We start from the raw sequence: 21825 nt of genomic DNA, 5'->3' as shown, positions 1-21825 counted from the left end.
CAACAAATACCCCCAACATGACCAAAGTTCATTGACTCTAAATGACCTTTGACCTTGGTCATGTAACCTAAAACCAAGGCAGGATGTTCAGTAATACTTGATTACCCTTATGTCCAAGTTTCATGAACTAGGTCCATATACTTTCTAAGTAATGATGTCATTTAAAAAACTTAACCTTAGGTTTAGATTTGATGTTGACGTAGCCGCCGCCGTCGCCATCAGAAAAGCGGCGCCTATAGTCTCCCTCTGCTATGCAGGCGAGACAAGAATCAAAATTACTGATACGTTTATCTCCTCTGTTAAAGCAAACATTCATTTTTTTTCTTACCATAAGAATCCCAGCTCTGAGCATAGGAAGGTGGTCTATGAGTAGAATGCTCATAGTAGCCTGGTCCACCTCGGCTAGTGACCACACGAGGTGAGATAGGAGGTTGTCTGTCATCGTAATGGTCATAGTTTTCAGATCGTCCATCGCTGTAGTCGTCGTAGCGTCGTCTGTCGTAGCTGACATTGTCGTACGAGTAGCGATCGTCATGCTCAGATCGGTGAGACATGTTGTCTGTGTTGGAGTCGCTGTAAGCAGGACTCTCAGGGCGCTCACTGCAAAAATAAATGATAAAGTAGTGCCATAAATGACTGCATCAACATACAGTACCAAAAATATATTATACATTATCTTGACTGGATAAATTTCACTAACGAGCCCTGCTAGATCTCTACATGAATAAGCTGGAGTATCATATTTTGTTTGTTTTTTTGACTGGTAAGAAAGAAAGTTGTTTGTCTATTGTTAAGTCCAAGTGTGATATATTCTAACACAGCAATTTTTTTTCAAATTAATTTTTGTTTTTTCAATGCAAGACACAAAAATTATCTTACCAGTACATGAAACAGAGAAGACCTTTTTAATATAGGAAGGAAAGAATGGTGGTTATATCCATGACATTATTAATCTCCATAAATTACCATAGTTCTACCACATGCTTTGATGGTCAGAATGTTACAGGGTAACCAAAGAAGACATGGAAGGAGTGGTGGAGAAGAATAGAAGAGTTGGATGGAAGGAGGATATTCCGAGCCCGGGGGGGCTCCAGTCAAATATATTGCTGTACACACGCATGACCAAGTAATTTCCAAAGACCCCCTAAACAAGTTTTTTTGTGTGTACAAAATAACCCCTACACAAGTTTTTCGCTGGCTTGATTTACACATTTTGGCCCCCAAACAAGTTGTCGCCAGAATATGACCATGGGGAAAAAGCTTGGGAGTAAAAACAGTACCCTAAACATGTTTGGCTAGCATTTTAAAAAACTTTGGAAAAAATACATACCCTAAATACGTTTGACCCCGTGATTGACCAGTGACCAGTCTTTCAAAACCACTCTTTTTCTTCAAAATCAGTGTTTTTTATACCCTTAACATGTGCACGTGCAGCCCGCGTCCAAAACTGAAAAAAACACCCAATTAAACGCGTTTTTTGGGTCACGCATGTGTACAGCAATATATTTGACTGCCCCCCCCCCCTCCCGGGATTCCGAGTAGAGCTTAAATGTAGGGGGTAAGAGCAAATTTTGTGAGGTAAATCCAGCCACACCATTATCAGGGAATCAACCAGAATTAAAACCTGGATTCTTACTACTACTCTCACTTGGAACACATATCTATTTGTTTTGACAAAGAGTATTAGCTAGTATTACTTACACTGGTTTTACAAGTTCAACTTCATCAGTCTTCTTCTGGATCGATGAAGATTTTGCTGGAAGGAAAACAAAATTAACACCATCCTCTTAATCTAAATTTCCAAATTCATGGAGAGGTAATTCCATAACACAGCAATTCCCTAGAAATACCCAGAAATAGTCAAATTTATCCTTTTTTGTATATCCAAACCCAACATCATAACAAAGGGACAATCAGCTATGATTCAAATTCAATTTGAACTTAACTTGACAAAAATAAGAAAAGAACATACAAAATTATTCTGAACTGCCTAAACTAAAATAGGCCTATTGCTATAAGTATCTATTATCAGAAATATGAAAAATGTAATTTGTTCCAAAAAACAGATCATACACCAATCAGACTATGTGCGATGACCTTTGGTAAATTGATCTATCATAAAGTTCAAGCTCACCTGCGACCTTCTTTCTTGATTCCCTTCGTTTGACGAGACAGCAACAAAGGAATATATTAATGAAAACACAGCTTAAGATGCACAGGAATGAGAAGAGAAGTACCATGTAGAGAGGGATGTTACCAACCAATAAACCTGAGAATGATAGAAAGAACGAGAGAGTGATTGAAAGAATGAGAGAATTTATGCAGATTTATGCATCAATTAATCAATTCATGGAGTACACATAAAATGGGAAACAATCAACTTATCAAAGCACATCTCTGTTAGAGGGAGCTGGATTCCACCTTTTCACTACGGATTAAGCTCTAATGAGCCAACAGATTTGAATTACTGGGACAAAACCGCCACTTACAATGGGAACCTTTCTCAATATACATAAATAATTAGTATCTGCACAAACTATGGATTCAAACCAGGTATTCAAAACCATCTTCTGTGAATTCTGTGCTTATAGATTTCTTTACTCACGTGTTGGAATTTCAACTGGAGGCTCTGTGGGCTTGACTGAAATGAAAAACAAGAGAAAACGTGTCAAATTTACATTTCAAAATACAAGCAACTATAACAATAGACATTCTGTCCATGGAATATAAGGACCCACATCACTGAAAAACCATGAAGCCAGTACACTCAATTTTCCATCACTGCAACCAAAGTTTGAATCTTATTTAATTGATAATGATTTTATTCATGTACCAATATTTGTATTTATATACTTATCAATCGATTAATTTAATCGTTCTTCTGTGCAAAAGAGACAACAAAATAGAAAAACAAAGGTTGGAAATACCATCAACTCAGAAGAAAAATACACAGGGACATGGGGTTATTTCACTTCCAAAATGCTCAAAAGAGCTCTGGAAAGTTAAAACAAAATCTGGAAAATCAAAATTTACTGCAATGTTAAAGCTTATACATGTTGAAGATTTACACGGCAGGTTGTGAAAAGTAGCTCCCAGAAAGGAAATTAATGCAAGGAGTAAGATTTGAACCCATTATCCTCTACTTAATCGGCTGGATTCAGAAGCACTAAACCACAATGCCTACTTACCAGTTGTCTTGGCAGACACGATTCCAAGATAATACGGTCCGTCTCCCTGCGCATTGCGCCCTCTCACGGTAAACTCGTAGTCAGAGTTGGGGTTAAGGTTGGATACTGTGAATGTTGTTGAAGTGGATGGTGAAACGTCAACATACTGATACTGCTTCCCACCTTTCTGGTTGAAGCGGACCTGGAAGGTCTGATCCAATCCACCATCAAAACCTAGAAGGGTGGTAAAGAATGAGCAAAGCAAAAATGAAAAATTCTATAGATTGTCATTGTGCAGAATTTAATTTACCTTTGTTACCTTACTGAGTCAGTTTCCCTTTAGAAGCCTAGGGGCTTGCGTTCAGCTGCGTATTGCCCGAACGCAGACAATCACAGTCTAACGCAACACAATGCAATGAAATCAGCTAATACAAGGTCAATAGGCAACTAAAGCAGAGGTCTTGCATTCTAGCTTGATAATTTGAAGCTTTTTCAAACATCCACAACAGAACGCAACCAAAATCCATACATGCGAGCAAGGACATGCAAGATGATGGTAAAATCCAGATATCATGTGATTTTCACTGTACTGACAAATTTGTTATCGGCCAATCACAAGTAAGGATTTCAGTAGCTTCTAAAAGTTGTCAGTGAAATTTACTATTTCTATCATGAAATGCTTTCAAGGCCCTACTTAAATCATTAACAACATCAATCCATCTATTCTGTAAGTACTTACCTTTGGTCCAATTGAGAGTGACTGAATCAAAGCTGATTTCAACAACTTGAAGATTAGATGGGGCTTCAGGTGGACCTATCCAGCGAAAAGAATCAAATAATAGTTTCAGATGACCAGGTTTACAAGTTATATAGTTAACTACGTAACTATATTTACAAATTAATCAGTTTACCTAGTCGACTAATTAAAACTAGGTGAGTAATAGACCAAGTAGATATTAGACAAAATGGTTTTAAAAACTAACTGGTTGTTAATTAGATGAACTGGTTTTAGACATATTGGGATTACATCATGTGGGATGTGACCAAATACACAGTGGATACAGACCAAGTGGCACTTTACTGTTCTGTAATATTGGTAGGGTTTATTTTCATGCCATATCTGGGGCCCGTTGCAGAAAGAGTTGCGATCAAATGCAACTCAAAAAACCTTGCGCAACTTGATTTTCAGCCAATGAAGCACCCATATTCGGGACTTGCGCTTGATATTTTGACTTGCGTTTAAACGCAACTCTTTCTGCAACAGGCCCCTGAACAAGAGCCAAAGCACCCGGTAACATGAAGCTCAGCAATTGATCACGAGAGTGATTTCTAAGGTTATCATTTATGATTAATCATAAAAATCAACACGATTGATTGCTAATCTTTATGTCACAGGGCCACAGGACTTACTCGTCTTCTCCAGTTGTATCTCAAAGCGAGCCTCTCCCAGGTCATTATAAGCCTTGCAGACATACGTCCCGTAATCATCAATCTCATCGATCTGACTGATGATCAACCGACTCTCGTAACGATTAGCATAGGTCAAATCTTGTCTGATGTCCAGCGTGTAGTGGTCACTGGTCAAGTTGACCTCCGCCGACCCCTTGAACCAGTTGAACTGGACGAGAGGGGATCCTTCAGCCCTGCAGCGGAGGAGGGCGGTCTGGCCGGTGCTCTTGGCTACCTTGTTTGGCATGGAGTGGTCTACTTCAGGAGGGTCTAAGGAAACAATAAAAAAAAGATGAATAAAATTCAGTCTACATGAACAGCTCATAAAGTCAATTACCACTCTAAAAATCTAGCACCTATGCTAAAGCCATATACATGATGACTACGTCAGAACCCATTATTGTTATCATTAAATAAACCATTATTATCATTTACATTCCATGGAAAGTTGATAAAACTAATATAAACATTCAGGAAAAGATAACTCATTGAAATAATCACAATACATCTTTATTCTCATTTCATTGTAAAAAAAATTAGGTGACATTTTACAATGCACAATACAGAATGCCACAGTTCTTTTTAATCATTATGCCTTGTTCGTTTCTTCAGCAAATACTCACTTCTGCAGGAATCGTTGGGCGCATGTTTTATTCATACTAACACTTGGGTGGTAAATTTTGTTGGATTCTGTTCTAAATTCATTTTATGATCATTGCCAAAATAGGAATTCATAGTAAGATCAACCTATAAAAACGCATCCATCAAGCTTTATAACTCACACTGATTAATGAATATTCTTAGTATCTGCTGGTGGGATGCCATTACATATCATCTTTACATGATGACTATGTCAGAACCCATTATTGTAACAATTAATTAAACCATTATTTGTAACATTCCGCGGAAAGTTGATAAAACTAATATTTACATTCATGAAAAAGATAACTCAATAAAATATTTACAATACATCTTTATTTTCCTTTCATTGTAAAAAATTTAGGGGACATTTTACAATGCACAATACAGAATGCCACAGTTCTTTTTATCATTATTTGTATGGCGTCACCTATGCCTTGTTCGTTTCTTCAGCAAATACTCACTTCTTCAGGAATCGTTGGGCGCATGTTTTATTCATACTAACACCTGGGTGGTAAATTTTGTTGGATTCTGTTCTAAATTCATTTCATGATCATTGCCAAAATTGGGAATTCATGGATAAGTCAACCTATAAAAACGCCATCCATCAAGTTTTCTAACTCACACTGAATGATAACTTGTATATTCTTGGTGTCTGCTGGTGGGATGCCATTATCAGCGTGACAGAGGTACATCCCGCTGACGGCCTTGGTGACGTTATCCACCCTCATGATGCCACGCCCATCTACATACTCATGGGCGTAACCTGTCAGGTCAAACCCCGGCCTGGTCCAGGTGATGTACCCTGCTGGCTTGGGGTTGGCGTCCGCTTCACAGGCCAGCTCTCCAGGGGTGTTGAGGGTGATGGTGATTGCCTCTCCAGTGGTCACCTTAGCAGAATCTAGTGTGGACAAAGATCATATGAAAATAAAACATATTACTAAAGAGTGTGATATAATGATATACAATAACAAATGATGATAAAATAAAATGATTTACAAGTTGATATAATGATATGATTATTACTTTATATGACGTCATGAGAGATTGCTAAAATTATACATTATGCTATAGGCCTAATGAGATATATAACTGTGATATAATGATATACAATAACAAATGATGAAATAAAATGATTTACATGTTGATATAATGATATGATAACTACATTGTGTAATGACGTCATGAGAGATTGCTAAAATTATACATTATGCTATAGGCCTAATGAGATCAACTAGACAAATTCTCTTATTCTCTTGTAGACATACCTACATTAACTCATAAAACATTCAAATAAAAATATGTGACTTTTGACCATATTGTTATGTGTGTTAGGGTGTGTGTGTGTGTGTGTGTGGGAGCATAAGGGCTGTGGAAAAGTCCATAATCAATTCATGATACATATTGGCCCGAATTCACAAAGGTGGGTTTGAAAACCCACGGTTGAATCCATGGTTTATGCAGATTTCCTGTATAAATTACGCTTAAATTAGCACATATCGGGCGCGTGTATAAAAAATTCCAATGCTGATTCGCGCTTTTATCACAGTGCGCCAACTTGACGCCTGTTACCATGGTTATAGATACGCTATTTTATCAATGAGTCCACTGTTTGAAGAGTGGACTCATTAATTCAAAACAGTGGACTCATGAATAAAATAGCGTGAATAACCACGGCAACAGGCGTCAATTTGGCGCACTGTGACAAAAGCACGCATCAGCATTGGACATTTTTAATATACACAGCAAAATAAGCGTAATTTTAAACAGGAAATCTGCATACCCGGTAAACCATGGACTCAACTGTGGGATTTCAAAACCACCTTTGTGAATTTGGGCCAATATGTTTCACCATGTGTATGTTTATCTCTGTATTTGTTTTAATATGTTCTGCACCACTAAAAGTAAAGCAGCATGCCACGTATTGATACTACATCATGAATAAACTACATTTAGAGTATTAATTTATTTCAACTTACAAAGCACATCTAGGGTGGCTGTTATATTGCTTGCTCCCTCCGAATTGCTTGCTAAACACATGTACGTCCCTGCCTCCTCTCGCGACACGTTGTGAATAAGCAACGATCCTTCCTCATCAAGCGTATATCGTTCCGTCTCAGCGACGTTAATCTCGGCGGCGTCCTTGTTCCACGTGAAAGTGACATCGGGAGGGTTGGCCTCGGCAGAACAGTTGAGAGCCAAGTCACCGGGAACTTCATGGCTGCTCAAAGATATTCCAGTAGGGGTGGTTATCTTGGGTTTGACTAGAAAATTGAAATGAGGTAAAGAGACCAAAAGACATAAAGACATGCCTATAACTGTTCACCGGAATAATGCAAATCTTTAAGATTCAATAACTTTGTTATTTGTTATCCGATTTTGCTTTGTGAATTTTACTCTGTTTATTGTGATATAAATATCTACAGCCTGGACCATCCCTTTAATGACCACCAGTACAGAGGGGCTACCTCTCTTAGTCGTTGTTGTTGTTGTTGTAGTCATTCATCATCATCACCACCATTATCATCATCATCATCTTCATTAGCACCATCATCATCACCATCATCATTACCATCATCATCATCACCATCATCATCATCATCCCCAACATCATCACCATCATCATCATCATCACCATCATCATTATTATGGTATATAAATCACAAGTGTCATGGAAACACAACTCACATTTGATATCAAGTGTGACACCATCGTTGACGCTCTCGACAACAAGATCGCTCATTGCACGGCAAAGGTAAACACCCCCATTGTTGGCCGAGGTGACAGATTCAAGATGGAGACGACTACGAGTCCTTTTGCCTCCATTTTCTGCATCTAATACCTCAGTACTTATGTTGTTAGTATCTACAGTGTAAAGAGAAATTGAAATCAAAATTACTGATGATTATGATGAGTATAATGGTAAGCAATAATCACTGTTGGTGAATATGATAGGAAAACTATCAACTTCGAGGCAAGCTGGATGTAGGTATCTTTCCGAAGCGAAAATGAAGGGAAAAAAGTGAGTATATCCAGCTTGCCAAGAGAGTGAACCTCATCCCCCAAATATCCTGATCTGTATAAGCCCTATTAAAGTAGGGTTGATATATAAAAAGTATTTTTATAGACTCTATCAAGAAATTAAATATTTTATATCAAAAACTATTTCAGTGTCAATAAATCATTTTATGTTGTCAACTAACAGCAATAATCTGCATGTCCCCACTTTCTATTTCTTAGTGAAATCAAAATTAATCACATTTCCTTACATGTATGATATGTCTCTCTTGTAGCAAAATAAGTTGCACCAATATTCACAACACAGTTATATTCACTAAGGCTACATTAAAACCTAGAAAATTACAAAAGCGATCCTAGCAGCTATGATCATGTGATGGCTTGTTGACCTACCACGAACACCTCTCTTCATGACCGATGTAGATGTAATATTATTATTTATGTAGCAGGACCCTGATGACTTACTTTCTATTGGAACACCATCTCTCCACCATGAGATCTCAGACTCTGGGTTGCTACTTGCCGTCTCACAGGTCACCGTAACACTATCACCCTCCTTGGCTTCAGGTGGGTCAACACTCACAGTAACGGAACTGGGTGGGACTAAAGCAAATGGGGAGGTTAGAGGTTAAGATTAGTAGCTTGGCTCCTAGCCCAGACCTGCCAAACTCTGGGAATGATAAAAAAAACTGTATTTAAAAAGGTCTGGGATGACTGCCCGTTCAATTCTGCTTCTTACAGTCCTGGTAAATATGGGTTATTTTCCATTATACTATGATGGTAACGTCAGGCCCAAAAGATCAAACAAATATATTTAATAAAAGTGATTACTGGTATATGCCTGCCCTCTCTTTGATAGTTGGCAATTATTCTTGTATAACTTTTAATACTTGATGGCTATGAACTTTGAACTTCTAATCGCTTATCCAAGAATCAGCAATTATTTTAGTCTAGGCCATCAACCATCCCTATTGGCAATGTGATTATTACATGTAACATAATTATGTATCCCTATTCAAATATTATAGTTGGCATCATCAAACTTAAGTTATCTTTCATTTTTATACATACATCCAGTGTGTTTTGGAGAGGTTCAAACTATGAAGAAGGTTTAGAAGAAAAAAAATCTGTCAATTTCAGGAGTGAAAAGAGTTAAAATAATTAATGTAGTCCTGAGGAAATTTATGTCCCTGAATGAGGTAAAGCTGAACTGCAAAATGGCGCTTGATTTCAGACTTACAGAGGACATTGAGGGTAACACTGGCCTGTAGAGGAACAGGCGTGGCCTCGTTGGAAGCATTACAGGAATACACCGCCCCGTTGTCCGTCTCATCCAAGATTATCCTCAGCGTACTGGTGGAAAGAATGCTTTGGGTTCCGGTCTCCGCCTCCTGGACCTCTCCATTCTTATACCAGACGAGAGTGGCGAGAGGGTTGCCGCCCATCGCAAAGCACACCAGACGGAGAAGGTTCTCGGCTTTGACTTCCGTGCCAACCTCATAGCCGGTAATTCCAGGATTTTCTGGGGGATCTTTGGAGGGAAAAAAAATAGGATATCTCATTTATCTAGAGTATTATGGTGTACATGTTAGCTTCATCAGAGGACTTGCATACACTATTCAACAGGAAGGACCTGATTCACGAGGCTATAGTTACACGCATCACAAGATTTAACACCTCCTAGCGGATTCTTTCTAGTTGAGACATAATATCTTAAAATCATTATGTCAAATGCAAATTTTACTTGCTTTCATCTCCAAATCAACTTCCATGCAACACCCAATTATACTTGCTATTGGGGCTTAGGCTGGGTTTGGAATTGAATGTAAGGTATTTGTAATGCTTCAACAGTCAAAAACGATGGAAAATACTTACACATCACATTGACAGTCACCGTATCAGAAGTGGTCTCATAAAGCTCCTGATTGGTTGCCTGGCACATGTAATCTACGCTGTCCGTATCGGCCGTCATCGTGATCGTCAGTTCCTGCGAGGTGACGAAGCCTCCATTGGGGGCTTCGACCACTACGTCATCGTGAGTGTGGACCTGACGTCCGCCGGTGAACCAGGAGATGGAAGACGCCGGGTTGCTGTTGGCTGGGAAACACGAAGGGATGGAAGTTTGGGAATCATTACCAAATAAAAATTTGTTGTAAAGAAAGAAACAATTATTCCCTTGTAAAAAAGTACCATACAGTACCATGGTATACTTTGATATTACCATAGTATACCATGGTACTGTATGGTACTTTTTTACAAGGGTTGTGAGATATATACTAATATATACTAAGTAAAATTTTACTAAATGGTTCACTGACATATTACAACAAATTATGGCTAAAACATTCAGGCCAAACTTAGATTATATATGTAAAAACAGCAATGTACATCATTTTTAAGGCAGTATGTATTATATTGTAACATGTTCAACCATGTTTTTCTTTTCCCTATTTGCCTTATGCTTTATGACTATGCCTTACAAGTTTTTTTAACTTCCATATTAGTCTCCAATTTCATTCATTAGATTAAATCTCAATTGCTTCATGTTACTTTGTATATATATATTTTATGATTTTATGATTGAAAATTGAATTGAACTTGAATTGAACTTGTATGTACTATTTTTTGGTGTAATGATTAGCTTGTTTCTATTTGTACCGAAGACATTCTGCCTTTATATAAAGGTCACCGCACACCTTACGACCCGATCTTGGAACATATCGCATTTTGCTCTTTCTAAAAATGTGAATGAAAAATTTCTTTTTATTTGAGGTTCAAAATAGCTGTAAGAATACTAATACCGATTTTGGATGATTGCAAGCATTATTTTGGAGTAAAGGCCAAATTGGATTCAAATCGTAGCCAAACATACAATTGCTATGGCGTCATTACAACTAGACATTCAATTCGCTATTTTTATTCTAATAAGGATGTTCGCATAGTCAAAGGTTTTAGGATAAATATTTGTATGACAATTTAGAACTTTACACAGCAACATGCTCCATGTCTCAATATTTGATCAAATTTTATTATCATTATTATTATTATTATTATTTGTTTGGTGTCACCTGTGCCTGGGAGTCGAAAAGCGAACTGAATCACTATGACCTGCAGGTCTCTCCTCCTGATATAACTGATTGGGAGGGAGTGCAGGTGGACCACTACATAGTGGTTTCCCCCTACTCTTATACGAATAGTGCAGTGGGTTCCTAACGTGCAAAGGCAGTGACTCTCCTCTACACAGGGCCTCCATTTAACGTCTAATCCGAGGGACGGAGTGTTTCCACTGTAACATAGGCTGCATCTATGAAACATGGGAGAGACGTTTACACACAATGCACTGGCTTCAGTCATCCGCCCGGGGTGGACTCGAACCCATGATCTTTGGTTCGACAGGCAGACGCATTACCGACTGAGCCAAACGTATTATGTTTCATTCCAAACATCAAATCATAGATCAATCATAATGTGTGCGGTGGCCTTAACAGAACTACTTCTTACACATACCTGATGTGCATTTAAGTGTGAGCGTGGCATCTGACTGAACCATTTTCTCATGACCGGTGATATTCACATATGCTGGGGCAACTGCAAAATTACAATACATCAAGACATATAATACATTATACATGATATATCAATTTATCAAATAATATAAAGGGAAATGGGAGGAGATGAGAAGATGAAAAAGCAAGGCTCTACACTAACCCTTTTTTCTACTGGTCCGACCTGGTCGTGCTGGACCAGTAGATACCCAATTTTTCTATTTTTTACTGGTCCGAACCTAAACTTTACTGGTAAAAAAAAGAAAAATATTAAAAAACTTTAGTTTATTTTGCTGTCTTTTATAGCTTATTGTTACCCCCCAAAAAAAAAAAAAAACAGTACACACACACACACATACACAACATAATTCATGAGAACTATTTCTCAATTTCAAAGAGCCATTTTTGAGACACCAGAGCCATTTATATATTTAACAAAGGAGAAAAAAATATCATTTGTATTAGTTTGATATATTTTACTGGTCATGTCGGACCAGTAAACTTGGCTATTTCTGAAAAGTTACTGGCCCAACAGCAATTTTTACTGGTCTCTGACTGTCGGACCAGTGCCAGTGTCGCGCGCTGGAAAAAGCCAAAGTAATGTTTTCCCTCACCATGGTCAATAGTATACAAATAATGAATATTTGTGAGTGCAAAGGACAGAATACTTCATGAGGTGAAAGATGAAATGATCTAATGAGATGTTGCAGAGTTAAATAGAACATTTATTTCAGCTTACACGGAATGAAGTATTCTGTCCAGTGCACAAATGAAAAAAAAATAGATCCTTCTCATTTGACATTCATGAATTTGGATGCAAAAGTGTATGCAGTGGATGCACTGTCTGGTGAATGTCGCACTGCTAATGGAGAGTGTTTATGTGTAGCGCCGGTGGTCGGGCAAGCAAGCAATGGACAAAATCATATGGAATCAAAATTGCTCAATGATGATGTCATTGTAAAATGGGCTAAGTGATTGATATCAAACAACCAATAAACTGTAAACTAACAAGGATCTATCTAGGTGTCAATATAATTCTTATAAAGCAGTAAATATTTCACACTATCTTCACATCTACTACTGATATCAAGCTGTTGTTCAATCAATTTGGTACTGGGTTAATAAAGAGGCTGATTTGGACCTATAATTGATTTTCATTTTATGTAGCACTACTGCAACTGTTGCTTCCTTTTGAATCATCCACATCATCATCGCCAACAACACAAGCAACACATTTATACATGATGGCATTATTGTAAATTCGATCAGGTCTACCATCAACACCAATAACAATACCATTATCAACACCATATTCCATAGCATTTCCATTATCTATCCCATTGTCAATACCGTTATCAATACCATAATCAATACCATTGTCAAAACCATTATCAATACCATTATCAACACCATTATCAATACCATTATCAAAACCTTTATCAATACCATTATCAACACCATATTCCACACCATATCCATTATCTATACCATAATCAATACCATTGTCATAACCATTATCAATACCGGTACCATTATCAACACCATTATCAATACCATTATCAATACCATTATCAACACTATAGATAGCATGCTTACAGTTGACACTAAGTTGTATCTGAGTACTCATAGGCTCGGCCAGGACCACACTGGTAGCCACACATTTGTAGATGGCGTTATTATCACTGTAGTCGACATCAAGAGGCAGAGAATTGAAGGCACTGACTCCATCCGTCATGAAGGAGTAATCCATCCTAGCATCGTTCTTATACCAGTACACCTTTGAGAGGCAGAAAAAAGGAAGCAAGGTACTTGTAATGGAGAGCATTTAATAGACTTGTGTGCTGTAGCTTAGTCTTGATACATAGGACTTTAAAAAAAAATAATCAGAAAATCATATACATGTATGTAGTTTGCTATTAACACAGTTTTGGGAATGGGGAGTAACACTTCATTATTGTTTAACTCTTTGCACAATTAATTTTGGGGGAATAATAATGACAATTGTTTCCATGTTATTTTCTTTAATTCAAGATTTCCATATTGCACCATTGATACTTACTATTATTTAATAGATGTTATCCAAGAACTATTGCTTCTTACTAGCTTATCTAACTTGAAGGTAGGGGAAAAAACTAATTATTAAGATTGTTGAATTTAATTGTATGAATGTACAAGATTGCAACATCAGCGCGCAATTAATCATAATAGCTGGATTTATATAGCAATTTCGCCTTAGGATACAAAGTGCTACTATTATTACCCCAGCTCTAGTTTAAAACTACCACTTTTTCCCCCGGCGCTCATTGCATTCAAGGAATTGAATCTGACAGGTACCCATTTACCTCACCTGGGTCGAGTGCAGCACAGTGTGGATAAAGTTCTTGCTGAAGGAAAACAGGCCAAGGCGAGGATTCCAACCTGCGACCATATGACTGAAAGGCTAGTCAATACCACTAGGCCACGATGTCCCTCGACAGTAAATATCAGTAAACATTGCTTTTGGCCACAAAAACAGCAAGTCAGCAACTATTACTGATTCATGGTGTTTCCTAGTTCCATCTTATAGTAGTATTTAGCCGATGAGGGAATATCTTAAGCTATAATAAATTCTCTAGCGATAAATTTACCTCTGCTAGTGGGTTCCCTCCAAGAGAAGTACAACGAAGGAGCAGCACGTCCCCCGTTTTAACAATGGTACCTGCCGAGTACCCTGAGATGACAGGCGCTGATGGTGGAACTATGGAACATGATTGAGAAAAGAAAAATTGAAAAATGGAATGTGATAATAAACGATAATTAAAGATATACAGAGCATAATGTACATCTGCCTGTAATAGCAATCAAGATGCACATGCAGATGAAATAAGACAACTTATAAACAAGGTATGAAATGGATGAATAAATAGAATTTTGACCTCGACAAATTGATAATTATAAGAAAGTTACAGACTTTAGATCAGGCACATGTCTTGTGCATAACTCAATGGTATTCGATACATACTGCATTCACCTACCTACATGTTGTGTATGCATAAACAAAAACAAAAATACATTACAACAACAAATAACAAAATACCAATAGCCAGTGACATAGTAAAGTGATAAATGGCCAAGTCTATTATAAAATAAATCCTTTTGTACATGTTTACCCGTTATTTTTCTCAATTTTTCCTTCCCAAATGAAATTCTCAATCCAAGATCATTTCAGCACATAAATGTACATCTTTTTCCCATGAACTAAAAAGCAGAGATAAATAAAAAACAGATCATCTCTCCTGCATACAGGTACTTGCACATAATATTATGGAACTGCAAAATTAAAAATAAAATTTCTGTTTTCTGTTCTGTTCTGTTTTCTGTTTTATGGTAACTCCCGCAGGAACTCGGCAGGACAGCGTTTTGCTGGTAAACGCCAAGCTGGTATATAAGCAATTACCTAGGAAATATTTTACGTCTAGGTTAATCAGTCGTATTGGCTGACCTTACAGATGACAGATATTACTCTTGGGCCTTCAAAGTGGAGACAATGGCAGAGTGGGGATCTGAACTCACAACCTTGCGATTATGAGTCCAATGCTCTAACCACTAGACCACACGACCTGTGTTTTCCAGTGGTTAGACTTTTTTTATTACTTACATCGGACATCGAGGGTGACGTAGGTCAAGAGAGGAGATGAAAGGGCTCCATGAGACACCTTACAGGCATAGGTTACACCATTATCCTCTTTCTCAGGGTTGAGTGTTAGGGTGCTGACTGCATTCACTCTTTTACCTAATGAGAAATTATAATCAAGTATAAGCATTGTGTAGAGGTGTTCAATGGGTGTCAACTAGGTGTTGGAATGTGAGCATCATGTATTAAATGGGTGATAGTTGTATCAGAACATGGTAGCTAAAATGTACGTTTCATCCTGCTGTCATTTAGGTGTTAACAAGGTGTTACTGCACAATATGCCTGGCATTACACCAGTTTAAAAATAAACAAATGTACTTGCAGTAAACACTGATTTCATGAGAATGTCTGTAAAATCATTGATCTTTCAGAGTGTAACCTTGGTGTTACTTCAGTGTCACTTTAACGTAACACCACTACCCAAGCATACTGACCAGTAGGATCCCCGGCTGGTGTCGACACCACCTCTGGGTTCCCGTACGCCAGATCGTCCCCTCCCTTGAGCCAGGTGATGACCGGTGCTGGCTTGCCATTGTTGGCTCTGCATGGTAGAGTGACTGTTGCAGGGGGTTGGATGGTGATGCTTGACCCATTGGCCTGATTATCAATAACCGGAGGGTCAGGTGGTACTGTACAGGAACAAATGAGAAACAAAGCATGAAGATCATTATCACTTCCCCCACCACCTCCATCATCACTACACTACCACCATCACCATCATCACTGTCATCACCATCACTACTATCAGTATCATCATCTTCATCATCATCATCATCACGACCACTACCATCATTAAAATCATAATCATCACCACCACTTCCATCATCAAAATCACTTTCATCATCACCACCTCCATCATCACTACACTACCACCACCACCATCACCATCATCACTGTCATCACCATCACTACTATCAGTATCATCATCTTCATCATCTTCATCATCATCATCACGACCACTACCATCATTAAAATCATAATCATCACCACCACTTCCATCATCAAAATCACTTTCATCATCACCACCTCCATCATCACTACACTACCACCACCACCATCACCATCATCACTGTCATCACCATCACTACTATCAGTATCATCATCTTCATCATCATAATCATCACGACCACTACCATCATTAAAATCATAATCATCACCACCACTTCCATCATCAAAATCACTTTCATCATCACCACCGCCATCATCATCACAACCGCTGTCATCATCATTACTATCATCACCACCACCACCACCATTGCCACTATCATGATAATCATCATCATCGTCACCACCATCACCATCATCATCACCACCACCACCATCACCACTATCATCACTATCATCATTATCATCATCATCATCATAATCATTATCAACTGTCATCATCCTTGTTACCATAATACCTAAAATCAAATTTATACTGAGAGTTTACTGCAATAATATATTTTTTTATGTTGACTTGATTAAATGATAAAAGCATTCTTACATAGCACAATAACAGCAGCAGGCTCTGATCTTAGATTCTGATGTGTAGCATCAGTTGCTGTCACATGACATCTATATTCAGCATCATCACTGATATCAGCTCTCTGGATTTCTAGATTACCCTCTCTTGTAGCATCCCCTAAATCAAATAAATAAATAAAAAATAAAAATTTAAATCACAATAAATAGTGTTTTTCCCCATAAATATTTTCTTGTACATGAAAGAAGTGAAGACTGAAAAAAAATGTGTTTATGTATTATTTTGTATCATGTTTGTATTATCTTGTATCATGTTATTGAAGTGAATGCAGAGATAAATTCACTAAATCAATCAATTTCATTTCTGATATTGCTATGGTCTTGGCACTGGTGGTGTTGCTACACATGTTTGTACAGGTGTATGTGTATGTGTAATAGACTGCTTAGCATTGTAGATTTTATTTGTCTAGGGGGGTCTTTTACAATTGTTATTGTTGCTGTTTTTGGCATATTCAATATTCCATGTACATGTATATATCCAGGCAAGGAGAAATCAAAGGGGAATCAAACCTTTGGAACAAGTGGGCTTGTGTGGAAACAGAAAAATCAAAGAATAAGATCAAAGACAGTTTGAGAAAAATCGGACAAATAATGAGAAAGTTATGAGCACTTGAATATTGTGATCACTAATAAATGCTATGGAGATTCTCCTATTGGAAATGCGACAAAGATGTGTGATGTCTGTTGTGTTTGTAAGACTGTGCTAACAGTCAACGTCGAGGGCTCAATCCCCTTTATGTACACATGATCTCAATATGATCGGACATCTTGGAATAGATTAAATCATCTCTACTTCTAAATTCATTGTATCTAGTTTTATGTCTCTGAGTTCCTAAATACTACATCTGGCGACGAGGATGGCTGGAATAGGTCTTGTAGCACCTAACCCATTCCTAGCAACCCCAGGAGAACCTCCTGTGCCTTGGTCACGATGGATTTTGAGCTTCAAAACGTATTTGACTGCAAGCGGGTTGGACACAGCGGAGATACCCGACCTCCGCCGCCGCGCAATCCTGATCCACTGTTTGGGCAGGGAGGGGCAGCGGATCTTCGGACAGCTGGAAGTGTCTACTACCGGTACGTACGATAAAGCTGTTGATGAACTTGAGAAATATTTTGGGCCAAAAACAAGTGTGATGATTGAACGATATCATTTCCGACAGAGAGTACAAGGTCATGGGGAGCCAGTAAAACAATATGTGGCAGCCATAACCGAACTGGCATCCAAGTGCAAGTTTGGCACCTTAAACGATGAACTGGTTAGAGATCAACTAATCGAAAAGACGTCTATTCCCCGTATTAGAGAACGTCTGTTAATGGAGGATGACGGTCTGACACTTAAGAAGGGAACACTCCCAGCCCCAACGAATGTGAAGGAGCTAGCCTCATTCTTGGGAACAACGAACTTCTACCGCAAATTCGTGCCACAATACGCAGAAATCGCAGAACCTCTGCAGAAGCTTCTCCGGAAGGACGCGCTTTGGGAATGGCACAACGCACAAGAGACCGCATTCAACACGCTCAAAGGAAGAATCGCAGAGCCGCCAGTTCTCGCTCACTTCACTCCAAGCGCTGAAACGTACGTGACTACAGACGCGTCAGCGTTCGCTATCGGAGCAGTGTTATCGCAAACGATCGACGGCAGTGTACGTCCGGTCGCATTCGCATCTCGAGCGTTGTCGGACACAGAGCGAAAGTATTCTACAGGAGAACGCGAAGCTCTCGCATGCATCTATGCCTGCGAACACTGGCATATGTACCTCTACGGTCGCAAGTTCACACTTCGTACTGACCATCAAGCCTTAACAACCTTGTTGAGCACTTCAGGATCTGGACACCGCCCACTCCGCATCTACAGATGGTCAGATCGACTGCACCAATATGATTTCAAGGTCGAATATCTCGCGGGTTCACGCAACCGAGTAGCAGATATGCTTAGCTGTACACCGAACGCGAATAGCAATCGCGATAGCCATGCAAGAAGCGACATCGAAGACGACGTCGAAGACTACGTTCTTATGGTGATCTCTCACGTGACCGCAAAGCTTGTGACGCGTGAGCAGCTGAAAACAGAGTCAGCCGCAGACGCAACTCTACAGAAGGTCTGTCATTATCTCCAAACAGCATGGCCTAGAGAGATTTCCGAAGACCTCGTTCCATATCATCGTGTTCGCAATGAGCTAGCTATCTTCGACGACACGTGTATCGCCCGTGGCACCCAAGCGGTAATCCCGAAATCGCTTCAACATCGTTTGTTACAAACCGCACATGAAAGTCATCCAGGTGTGGTGAAGATGAAGCAACGATGTCGCGAAGCAATCTGGTGGCCAGCGATCGATCGACGCGTAGAAGATCTCGTCAGATCTTGTGAAGCGTGTACTCTCAGCGAGAAAACTCAACCGCGGCCAGCACCACTGCAGCCGACCCCATGGCCGAAGAAGCCATGGCAGCAACTTCAAGTCGACATCTTTGGGGAAGTCCAAGCCGCTCCTCAAAGTCAGCGATTTTTGTTAGTTGTACACGACCTCCATAGCAAGTGGCCTGAGATAGCAGCAACAAGCTCAGTCACTACGACATCAGTCATTAGCATCTTGGAGAAGATGTTTACCAAGTGGGGTCTTCCAGAATCTATCACCACGGACAATGGACCACAGTTCACGTCTGAACAGTTCGAAGAATTCCTAGCCGTTAATGGAATTCAACATCGCCTCACAACTCGCTACAACCCTCAAAGCAATGGCGGCGTAGAGCGTTTCAACCGGGTAATCAAGGAGAGCTTGAAAGCGAATCTCGCAGATGGAATGACCTTCGATAAGGCCATCCAGACCCTACTACGCACGTATCGCTCAACACCTCATTCGCTAACCGGAAAAACTCCAGCAGAGTTGATGTTGGGACGGAACCTCCGTATGCCATTCAACATCCTGAAACCACCGGTTTCAGAGCCTGCAAGCACACAGGCTGAAGCGAGAGAGATTGAGAGGAAACAGCAAAGCATGAAAGCGTACACTGACAAACGCAGACGAGCAATCACACCGAAATTCGCTATCGGTGACTGGGTTCGTGTAAAGCGTCCAAATCGCAAGCACAAGCTAGCTTCGGGGGTATCGAAACCCAAACAGATCGTGAACAAGCTCGGCTCGAATGCATTTGTACTAGATGACGGAACGCGATGGAACACCAGACGCATTATCGCGAGCAAGCCAGGCAACATGAATGAAAGCGATTGGGAAGACACCTTTCCATTCCCTACAAGCACTGAAGATCAAGAGCAACAGCGAGCAGAACCGCGAACTGTTCGTCGTTCTCAGCGTCTAAGGAGACGACCTGGATATCTACGAGATTACAGATCTTAAATCCTTAGAGCCGACAAGTATTGAGCATAGAAATTAAAAAACTGGAACGTTTAAGTTTTGGACTCATATGAAACAATTGCTCAATATAGGTTAATAAAATTTCAGGCTTGTTGTTAATAAACAAGTTTTATTTTCTGGACTCATAAACTTTTGAACTCATATCTGGACTTAGTTATATAACATTATTCATCTCTTTAAAGGAGGGAAATATGTTGTGTTTGTAAGACTGTGCTAACAGTCAACGTCGAGGGCTCAGTCCCCTTTATGTACACATGATCTCAATATGATCGGACATCTTGGAATAGATTAAATCATCTCTACTTCTAAATTCATTGTATCTAGTTTTATGTCTCTGAGTTCCTAAATACTACAATGTCACATGTAAACAATTTTCCCTTTGACTGACTATGAAATGCCCCCAAAATGTCTCTTTTTGCTCTTTCTTATGGTGATACAAAATCTTTATCTACATAATGTATTCTTTGAAAATCTGTATTACATGCCCTCCTATAGAAAGAATACATGATCTACTGATAAATGTGATATACTGTATATAAAAGTACTGGCAAAGTTGTTCAAATGTAACATCACACATCTTTGTCACATTGCCAATAGGAGGATCTACATTAAAATAATGATCTAAACTTCAAATGCTCATAACTTTCTGATTGTTTATTCAATTTTTCTCAAACTTTTGTTTATCTGTTTCTTTGATTTTTGTTCTGTTTTCGCACAAGCTATCATGTTTCAAAGGTTTCATTTTCCATATTCATACAGTCCTAATGCACATACAGGTGTATGGTATTGCTATATACTTAATGTTGAGATGATCCACAAATGGTTGTTGTTTTTCTTTTTTCAAATGCCAAAAACAGTTGAAACAATACAATGAAACAAAATAAAATCAGTCTGAATGCTTAAGCTGGTCTGATCAGGGTTGAAGATGGCATTGTACTTTTTTAAGATAAAAGGAACACAAGTCATGTAGGGCCTACATCTCAAAATAAATCTAGATCCCAAGTCCAAATATTTATACAAATTTCAAAACATGCCATTGTTTTGTTGTAGAAATCAAACAAAACAAAACAGAAATGATAAAGTAGGCTACATGTTAAAGGTTGATGAAGAAATGGACTGAATGAATTTCTCTTTTCTTTATTTCAAATTTATCCTATCCTTAATTTTTTTTATCATTTACTTGTTTTTCCGTAGATTTGAAACAAAGCCAATTTATCAAAACAAAACTGATAGAATAGGGGAGGGGTGATTGTCATGATCTAGGCAATGAAAATGTAGACTGGATAAAAAATTTTGTCTTTCATTCTTTTTTCACTCTTTCTATCCTTCATTTAGTTTTCCTGATCAATTGTCTTCCCAGAGTAGAGGAGAAAGAAAGAAACATGACTCGTATGACCTTAATATATAGGCCTACATAGTTTATATGAAAGTAAGCC

General features: G+C 38.8%; 1 protein-coding gene across 3 annotated transcripts in view; it reads right to left on the bottom strand.

Annotated features, from left to right (window-relative positions):
* LOC129266479 (nephrin-like) overlaps positions 1 to 21825 on the bottom strand; it is a 39689-nt gene that overhangs the window by 5425 nt on the left and 12439 nt on the right. For all 3 annotated transcript variants that reach the window (XR_010294373.1, XM_064103434.1, XM_064103435.1), the window contains exons 4-22: positions 16978 to 17115; positions 15926 to 16120; positions 15456 to 15590; positions 14446 to 14555; positions 13415 to 13595; positions 11781 to 11861; positions 10149 to 10370; positions 9514 to 9804; positions 8739 to 8876; positions 7944 to 8120; positions 7235 to 7519; positions 5881 to 6156; positions 4578 to 4886; positions 3907 to 3981; positions 3189 to 3401; positions 2606 to 2641; positions 2135 to 2269; positions 1702 to 1756; positions 329 to 600 (exon numbers count right to left, since the gene is read on the bottom strand). Coding sequence is in view for 2 of the 3 variants with exons in the window: in XM_064103434.1 (XP_063959504.1) it covers positions 329 to 600; positions 1702 to 1756; positions 2135 to 2269; positions 2606 to 2641; positions 3189 to 3401; positions 3907 to 3981; positions 4578 to 4886; positions 5881 to 6156; positions 7235 to 7519; positions 7944 to 8120; positions 8739 to 8876; positions 9514 to 9804; positions 10149 to 10370; positions 11781 to 11861; positions 13415 to 13595; positions 14446 to 14555; positions 15456 to 15590; positions 15926 to 16120; positions 16978 to 17115 (3324 nt within the window). In the remaining variant the exon portion in view is untranslated. The remainder of the gene's footprint in view (positions 1 to 328; positions 601 to 1701; positions 1757 to 2134; positions 2270 to 2605; positions 2642 to 3188; positions 3402 to 3906; positions 3982 to 4577; positions 4887 to 5880; positions 6157 to 7234; positions 7520 to 7943; positions 8121 to 8738; positions 8877 to 9513; positions 9805 to 10148; positions 10371 to 11780; positions 11862 to 13414; positions 13596 to 14445; positions 14556 to 15455; positions 15591 to 15925; positions 16121 to 16977; positions 17116 to 21825) is intronic.

Source organism: Lytechinus pictus, chromosome 8, assembly GCF_037042905.1.
Source record: "Lytechinus pictus isolate F3 Inbred chromosome 8, Lp3.0, whole genome shotgun sequence".
NCBI classification, from domain to species: domain Eukaryota; kingdom Metazoa; phylum Echinodermata; class Echinoidea; order Temnopleuroida; family Toxopneustidae; genus Lytechinus; species Lytechinus pictus.
Note: the sequence above shows the minus strand (reverse complement) of the source record. Positions and strands in the feature narration are given on the sequence as shown.